Source organism: Bombus impatiens, unplaced genomic scaffold (genome assembly GCF_000188095.3).
Source record: "Bombus impatiens unplaced genomic scaffold, BIMP_2.2 scf_0074, whole genome shotgun sequence".
NCBI classification, from domain to species: Eukaryota; Metazoa; Arthropoda; class Insecta; order Hymenoptera; family Apidae; genus Bombus; species Bombus impatiens.
In genome coordinates, this window is record NT_176493.1 from 434,207 (window position 1) to 443,797 (window position 9,591).

The 9,591-nt window shown below is 34.1% G+C and overlaps 1 protein-coding gene across 1 annotated transcript in view; it reads right to left on the reverse strand.

The window, feature by feature from the left end:
• The window catches only part of LOC100748322 (gamma-aminobutyric acid receptor alpha-like), a 99,259-nt gene that overhangs the window by 49,352 nt on the left and 40,316 nt on the right, over positions 1–9,591 (reverse strand). The window contains exon 3 of the mRNA XM_003485658.4: positions 5,328–5,475. Within this exon, the coding sequence (XP_003485706.1) occupies positions 5,328–5,434 (107 nt within the window). The 5' untranslated portion in view covers positions 5,435–5,475. The remainder of the gene's footprint in view (positions 1–5,327; positions 5,476–9,591) is intronic.

Genomic DNA, 9,591 nt, shown 5'->3' on the forward strand with positions numbered 1-9,591 from the left:
TACACAACATTTTTTGTTTTATATTATTTTATTGAATTATGTATGATCCATTTTGTACTATTGGAATAATTCAATAAAATGAATAATTAGATAATTCAATAACATAATATAGAACAAAAAATGTTGTGCATCTGATACTTTTTATAAAACGAAAGAAACTTTTGGGACAACCTAATATAACGAAAAATGGAGGAATCCATTTAACAATTTCAATGTTACCTTTGCCGCCAAGCATTTATTTATATTACAATATTTGGTGGATGAAACTGTATTTAAATTCCATTTCTTTAGTCATACTCATAAAAATATAAAAATGCATTGAAATCCACAGTCCAGTTATCGCACACACGTAACAAATCCGCGAATCGTTAACTGATATTCCTCGAGGTCGCTAATAGCCCAAGGAGTTTCGATTACTCCATCAATTTTAGTATATACAGAGGTCGGTTATTCATCGAGTTCGCATCGTTGCAAACTAGTAGGCAACTACTTGGAATATCGTGGTTCTAAAGCTCGAACGTGTTATAACGCCTATAAGAGAAAAACAAGGAATGTCCATTTTTAGTTGCAGATTTTATTCTATAGAACGCACTGTATCGATGACTATTAAGATTACAGAATCATCGAATCCGAAATTATTATAAAATAAAAATGTTCACGTTAGATGATATCAAATATTCAGTATGTTAATTAATTCGCTAGGACAAAGAATATTCTTTCTCTCCTTAATTTCACTATACTTTTTATTTATTCACTATAATTGTAAATATTTATGGAAATTCATGTTTTTCATAAATTCATCGAACACTCTTGCTTTGCTGAAGTGTTAAAATAGTAAAACTTGATTTACCCGATGAAACTATTTTGTGCCATTCTTCGTTCGTACTTTTAATCTTTCGAACGTTATATATTTTCGATTCACTCGCAAATTCGTGCGTACTAGCGCATAAGCCTTTGTAAACGCATTACAAAAACAAGTCTTTGCAAAGCACGTGCTAGGTCGTTTTGGTTTCCGTATCCTCTACATTTGAAAGTATCGAGGACATTTGGTCGTACCATAGTGTTTGCCGTTATCGCAAACTAAAGTTGCTTTGTACCACACAGCTACTGCGAAAGGGATCGTCGAAGAGGAGCGAGAGATGCAAAGGGACGGACAGAAGGAAACGTATTGTAAATTTTTGAAGCAGTTTGTAGCTGAAATTTGATACGATTAGGATTAAATCAGATGGATTTAATTTATATTAATAATTTTTAATGGTTGATAAATACATAGAAAAGTAATAAGAGTAACGGAAAATATATTTTGGCTACTTGAAGTCTAACAATATTTATTCTTGATATTTATCTTCTTAGTGTTATTTAAGTATTTAAATATTTGAGAAATTGCCCAACGATATATATGATTTTATAAACTTTCTAATTTGTAGTATTTTAGAGAACTTTTTGTGCCTATGACTGAATGCGTTCCCACGCTACAAATCTCTGATTCATCGAAACACTTTTTTACCGAGTTTACTTTGATCAGTGAACTGAAAATTCTCCAGCGTGACCCCTTTCCCCGGTGAAACATCATATTTGTTCTCCCTTCGACTTTAGCTGTGAAATAGCAAAATTACTTCCACGTATACCCGTACAAAACATCGTATTGTCATTCTCCTTTTTGAAAAAAGACACCGAAAAAGACTGAAAACGAAAAGAATCCACAGAAACGCAAACACATTCTCGGCCCACCTCAAACATTTTCTCTTTTTAGTTAAACTAATATACCTCAAGCGTTTCTCTCTCTCTCTCTTCCTTCCCCCTATTTTCTTTTACCTTCACTTGGAAAAAGAATTTAAAAAAGTAAGAAGGACACTAAACAGAGAAACAGTAAATTTGTTGAGCCTAAACATTTTCTCTCTCTATGTAAATTAATAAATCTCGAGGGTTTTTCTCCCTCTCTTTTCTCTATTTCTTTCTACCTTCACTCGGGAAAAAGCATAGAAAAAGAATTTTAAAGAAGTAAAAAGGACACTAAACAGAGAAACAGTAAACTTGTCGAGTCTAAACATTTCCTCTCTCTCTATGTAAATTAATAAATTTCTCTCTTTCTCTCCCTCTCTCTCTTCTCTATTTTCTTTTATCCTCACTCGAAAAAAAAAGGAAAAAAGATAGAAAAAGAATTAAAAAAAAAATACAGAAGGGACACTAAACAGAAAAACAGTAAGCTTTTTGGCCCTGGTGCCTCATTTTTTTCTCTCGTGTTCAATGCCGTTTCGTTTATGTTTCACGGTACAAGCAGCACATGTGTACACGTGGCACAGTGTACACACTCGGGGGGTGGAAATTGGGACGAGGGAATTTCGCCAGGATAGAACGAAAATTGCGGCTGTATCGTTTTTAAACCGAAATAAAGCGGCATTTTAATGCCTGTCCGTTCTTTTAGGTCACGATGAAAACCAGCTGCTCGATCGGACACGTTGCCACTGTTATCCGTTACCATTCCCGTCTACTACTCTATTTTCTAGGATCTCCTATACTAGCGGTCCTCTTTGTTTGCTGACATCGTGCCTTTCGATCTCTCGATTCTTCTCGCCGCGTCTCTTCCGTACAGATCGATGCACCATGAACGACTTTTGCCTCGTGACGATATAAGCGGCGCATCGTCGAGATACACATGTAAGAGGCTTTGGATATGCTTATATAAGGATTTACATATTGAAATTATTAAAAGACAGTTGACCTGTTTGCGAGGGAAATAAGAATCCGAGTGATGCTTTCCAAGGAACGTTCTTTCTTTCATATAGCTGATTAACGTTCTCCTCGACCTCTTGCTAGTCTTTTATGTAAATACCAAGGCGAATTCTCTTTATGGATCGACGAGAATTTTTCGCTTCTTCCGGAGACAGCAAAATTTCTTGCCTATTACGGATCTATGATGAAAATCGATGCTTCGCCGCTCGATTCGTACAAGTTAGCAATACTTCGCTGTTGAGAAAATTAAATCTCTACTCGTTCGTTTCGACAAATGTTGGAATTTCTAGTTGATTAAAATATTGAACGAAAGTTTCTCGAAATATTTGGAAGGACTGAAGGAGTTTGTTCTTGAATGACCGTGTCGTACGCTTCAAGAGACTACGATAAATGATATATATATACGATACAAAGGAGTAGAAAAATAAAACGAATTCTTATACGAATGGAAGGAACTTTTCGGCGCGATTACAAAAAATTTATGCATCGGATTTAGACCGCGTGCAGATCACGTCAAATTTATGTAAATTCTTTCACAAATATTTTTGAACAGGCATATTCTGAAGTTCACTATAATTATATGATTTACAATTATGATTTGTATATGAGTTATATAAACGTCATAGGTCCTTTACACATTCGTGAACAGAGAATTCCAATTAGTTTACTCGATCGATCGTTATTTACTTAATTATTCGTTCTTTATACGTCGTCCAAGATGATTGCATTTATATGAGATAATCGATATTGTTGCAAAAAAAATTATTTTAAATATATCTTCGCGCAACTTTAGAACGAGCAGAGCATACATTGAACGAGATATGATGTTTTCGAAATTCTAAATTAAATTGTTCGCATGATGAAACGAGGAAATGGACAATTATGAGAATAACGCCAAGAAATGGAGTGTTATTCAGCGACCGCCTCGAATTGGGTTAATTGTCTGACAAGAGGGTTCAAATCAAACAGGATTCCAACGATCTGCATTACGACGCTCATCTAACTTCGAATATTCCATCGTTGCATTCACGGTTTCTCGTCGAACGGACACTGGAAAATACATCCTGAGCTGAGAGCTTGACCCATCGCATAAGATCAATCGTACGACTTAATCATATTGTACTTAAGTGTCTCTGTTATCAGATGATTTGACGTATCATTTTTATTAGCCTAGATATTTCTATGTTTGATATCTGTAATTTCTTTTTATGATTTACGACGAGACGCGACGCTTTGATACAAAAAATTGATTTTGCTTTAATTATTACCGATGGTGGAATACGTTAATGCAATTTTTGTTAACACATGTCTTTCTGTTATTAATCTGATTTTGCTTAAATCGTTTCTTTATTATTCGCATTTATTTTCTAACTTTCTATTATTGCGTAAACAATTTTTTTAGATAAGGCAGAGTTATGTAATGTTATTTTGCTTTTCTTTAATGTAGCGAGAAAAATGAGCGTATGATATTTGATCTTCGATCTTTATGATAGTAAATTGAATATATAGTTAATGCAGTGTAAAACTGTCTTGCTACACTTTCGTTAAGATGCTTTTATTTATATTTATAAGATTACAATTATAAGACTTGTAGCGGCTCATGGTCGTAAAGAAAGGTTCAGGGTTTAAGCGCATGTGTTGGCCACGTAATTTGCGAAACGACGTCCGAGGCTAACAATCTAGGCTAAGAGTTAACAATCACCAAAACCCATTAGTTACTCAGTTACTTGACACGACGGATTAGATCCGCAGACTAAAAAGACATTACCTTCTAGATTTAAACATTAGATTCAGCTAGAATCAAACATACGATAACCATTTATTATTCACGTTATAATACCACGCCAGAATAATTTACTTATAATTCTCAATGAGAACTGATTGTAAAATTCCTCCAAATAAAAAAAAGCACCTTCGATAATAAAAAAAAAAACTGCTTCCCTACCCAGAAAGAAAACTTTCTCTTTCGACATACGTCGCGAGTGGTAAGTGAAATTTAGTCGACGACGAGCAAACGAAGAACGAATAAGATTGTCAAGTCTGTCTTCGATCAACTCGCGGAGTATTTCTTTGACACCTTACACGTCCTACCACCTCAAATTGGGAATCTCAACGTGATTTGAAAAGACAGAGGTGAACGTGTTAGCGCCACATGAAGACATCGTTTCCGTAAATCGCAAGTGTTCGAAATGGCAAGGGTCAACGAGGAAGTGCGTGCGACGAACGCCGCGGACAGCGTAGATTTCCGCGCACCGCAATTTGCGACGTATGTTTCTGACTGACTTCTGTGACTAACCGTTTCGAGCTTTTCCTCGTTTCCCTTTATATAGGTTGCCCTCGAAAGAGAAAGTTTTCTTTTGGGGTTAGGGAAACGGTTCTTTTTATTATCAAAAGCCCTTGTATATTTTTGCAAGTTCCAGGGTTTTTTCTTTTACGACGTTCTAACTTCTGACGTCGTTTCGCAGGACATGTAGCCAACACATGCGCTTGAATCTTGAACTTTTCTTTACGGCCATGGACCGCTACAGATTTTTATAATTATATTTATATTTTTAATTATAAGATTTCTTAAAAATAATTTGAAAAGTACTTACAGGAAAGATGCGTAGGAGGTGATCAAGTTGGCGAGGGCCAGTAGGACTCGCTGCTTCATGATGTCTTGGGACCGATCCTCCCTCGCAATGCGTCCTAATTCATTCATCAATTCGATTGAAACGCCTAGCGTTCGGATACCTTCTATTTCTGAAATGAGATATTCAGAAGAACGATGGTTAGTGTTTCAACAAAAATGTATCGTTCAAAGTGATACTATAATATCAAAAGTACGTTGGATAATATAACAAAATATAACAAATAATCGGCGATTATTTCGGTTTTGCCTTTTTTTTTATAGAGACTATAAATAGTCTAAGCTTTTTTCATTCTAAGACATAATTACGATATTCAAACATTATAAGTTTATAGTTTGTTTAAAACAACTGCGTTTTCCTTTAAATATTTTTAAAAGCAAGATATTTTGCCTAATATCTTTACTTCTTCCATTTTACATCTAAATAAAGAACAAAAGATTTTTTTTATCCTCTAGTACTATCAATCTATCTATTTAATCATTTGTTTCTTTCCAAACACATTGTCTGTAATAATGAATATCTTTTTTAATATAGCGATACAATTTATACAATAACCCAATGGTTTATGATATACGAATATTTATATAGGATGGCGTTATCCTTTCAAGTAGTTTTACAGAGAACTGCTCGAATTAGAGAGGAACAATTTTTGCTAGCGGACAGTCGAATCGAATCCGTTTCGAGTGTCCATTCGATCGGTTATTCCGGGTAGAACGTCGATGGTGGAACTTCGTCGAGTGTGCCGTTGATGGTGATTCATTCATCGACGAGTGAAAATAAAATTCAAAATTATTCCGGCTTTATTACGCGGCGAATGGCAAAGGCGAAGAAAAGAAGAGAGAAGAAAAAAAGAGGCAAATTCACGGCGGAAGTTCGTTAAACGTTCGATGAATGATATTTTAACGACGGAAGATCTCTCTGGGGACGACTGGAAAAAAATTATCTTTTTAATGATTTGAAAAATTCAGGTTGGGGAATACAGTAAAAAATAGACCAAAGGATCAACGATAACGAATCAAAGTTCTAGTTTTGTAATAACTTTGCTATAGAACGATCGAAATACATACGTTGAATAATAATTTAATACTAATTTTAAAAAGACCATAAACATTGAAAGTTTTATTTACGAAGTCGATCATACTGGAAGCAAATCATTGGAATTTCGTTTTTGTAATGTTTTTGTAATGTTTTCGTTTTTGTATTAGTGAAATTATTTTCACTAATAATTTATAATTTACAATTTTCAATCCTATCTATCACTACGCGATAACTGTATCTTGTAATCGATAACTGTATCTTATCTATAACGACTGTTTATCCTTTTGAAATAAATATCTTAAACGAAAAACCTTGGACAAACGTACAACATTACGCTAGGTATTTTACAATCAACCAATCATCTCTTGGTCCTCTCTAAATCCTTCAACGACAAGCAATTTGCTTAAAGAACCTCGAATCGTCGTATTTTCTTCGATCAATGAAATTCGCCGTTCAAGCTGTGCATCGAACAATGATTCCGCATCACGCTTGAGTACGTGCATTCACGTCCGGTGGAGAACGTTTCAATTACGAGGTTGATCGGCGATAATTAATACTATTCTGTAACCGCGGCCCAAAGGACGGACGTGCGGGTGCAGCCAATTGACGGATGCAGAAAGGAATCGAATTAGCGAATTAATTCATCCGTTCTTCCTTTGTGGTCATCGTGGACATCGTTTTCAGCGTTGAAACTCGGTCGGAGCTCTAGTCAACGGAGAATACAGAACGGTTGAAAACGGTCTTTGCGATGACGTTCACGTTGGAAAACGAACAGGCCGCAAATTCCAGTAAACATGCCTCGACTGGTAAACACGTCGTCCTACGAGAGTACACACGCGAGTGCGAAAGCAACACTGGGGGAAAGGTACTTCCGAGGGTGCGTTTGACTTGCAATTTAGCTCACCGCGACATTCGTCGATAATCAGGTCGCTTCTCGTTCGACCTTCCGTCCTAGACATTTTCCAAAATTGTAGAATGCAGTAGATCTATCGTTATATGAACACCCGTTGTGTGAATGCTTTATTATATAAACGTTCTGTTAGTTCAACGTTCTATTATTTAGACGTTACGTTATATGAACGTTCTGTTACATGAAAGTTCTATTACATGAAAGTTAGTTGTTGAACTGTTAGTTGAACTTTTTTATTACTAGAACGTTTTATTACGTGAACATTCTGATAGTTGAACGTTCTACTATATGAACTTTTTGCTTTATGAACGTTCTGTTAGTTGAATGTTCTGTTATACGAACGTTTTGTTAGTTAAACGTTCTATTATATAGAGATTATGTTATATGAACGTTCTATTAGCTGAACCTTCTGTTTTATGTACGTTCTGTTAGTTGAATGTTCCATTATACGAACGTTTTGTTAGTGACATATTCTATTATATTATATATAGCTATTATATTATATAAACGTTCTATTAGTTAGATTTTTTTTATTATCGAAACGTTATTATGTGGATATTCTGTTAGTTGAACGTCTTACTATATGAATGTTCTATTAGCTGAACCTTCTGTTTTATGTACGTTCTGTTAGTTGAATGTTCTATTATACGAAAATTTTATTAATTAAACGTTCTATTATATGGAGAGTATGATATATAAACGTTCTGTTAGCTAAACCTTCTGTTATATGAACGTTCTATTAGTTGAATGTTGTTTTATATGAACGTTCTGTTAGTGAAATGTTCTATTACAATACCGTATGTAAACATACGAAGTGTTTACACACTTGTTTTACGAACAGAAATGTAATTGGAATTCATAAAAAATTAAGTTTAAAGGATAACAGCAATATGGTAGCACGTGACTAATTGATCATGAAAAAACCGAAGAAACCAAGGAAACACCGAAGAGAGTACGTGGCAAACTTTTGCTGCATGAAGTGACAGAAGAAAATGAGGAAGTAGACTCGTACGAAAATGATATAGACGAAGTCATTGCAGTATCACATAGAATAGTAGAATACAACGATTGTGATAAATCTACCATGGTAACGCTTCTCGTAGATCACCTAAATTCCGCACCATTGAACTTCTTTCTTTGCGGAGTAAAAGATATCGTTCAGACTTTGGTTTAATAATTTTTCACCGTATCTTATACATATGTATTATTAGTTTGTCCATTCTATTTGGCGTTATTTAATTTCATATATGTCGTAAACGATTTTACATACCAGATTCTAAATTTCCATTAGATTTTGAGCAAATTTCTCTTATTGCAATTTCTTTCAATGGAGATTTAGATCAAAATAAAAAAATTAATTATTCAATTATATCAATTCGTTGTTCTTTTATAGATTTTGCAAGTAGATCTCTACATTTTTGTCGTGTATTTTGAATCATACTTCTTCTTCTCTGGTCGATTAACCGATTCCCTGATAGCAAACCATCGAGTGTACTGATACTTATGAGGTGATCGAACAGTACGTGACAATGTTCTCGATACGACGTTGTACATGAAAGAAGATAGCTGAGATAACTGTGTAAAGATAAGCACAAGTTCGACGTTAGATCATTATTGTATTAAAAAATTTGTGTTTGAGAGGGATATCTTGTATGTGAAAGTAGTTAAGTAGCAAATAACATTATAGATCGAAACTACATCGAACTGTACATAATAATTTGACAATCAATAAATTATTATTATTACAATAATAAACTGGTAAATTACAAGTTATAAATTAACGGTTGCATATTTGTTAAATAGAATAATTATAATAATGTAATTACAATATCATTCATAATGTAAATATCTTGCGCACTGTGTTCATATATATAGTATTTAAATAATAAATTGCGTTTCTGTATAAAACAGATTATGCTCATTATATCGCTATAAAATGTATATAACTTTCATTTCATTACACAGTCGTCGTGTAATTGTAATACAGAATTAGAATTAATTAGAAGATATTCAGAAAATACAATTTAATTATCTGTATATTTTATCACGAGGAAACTCCAGTATTTCAGAAAAAAAAAGAGAACAAATGTATGTCAAGTTGTAGTATCGTTTTATGATTTCGGTATTTTCGATGAAATGATACAATTTCTATCAAACTGACACATTCAAACGTAGCTATTGAAATTAGCAACGTTTGATTGCAGAATCGAGATTAAAAAATGACAATAAAACTGCCCAGCAACGCGTTGCATTACGCGTCAGTTTGCTGTTGATCCGAGT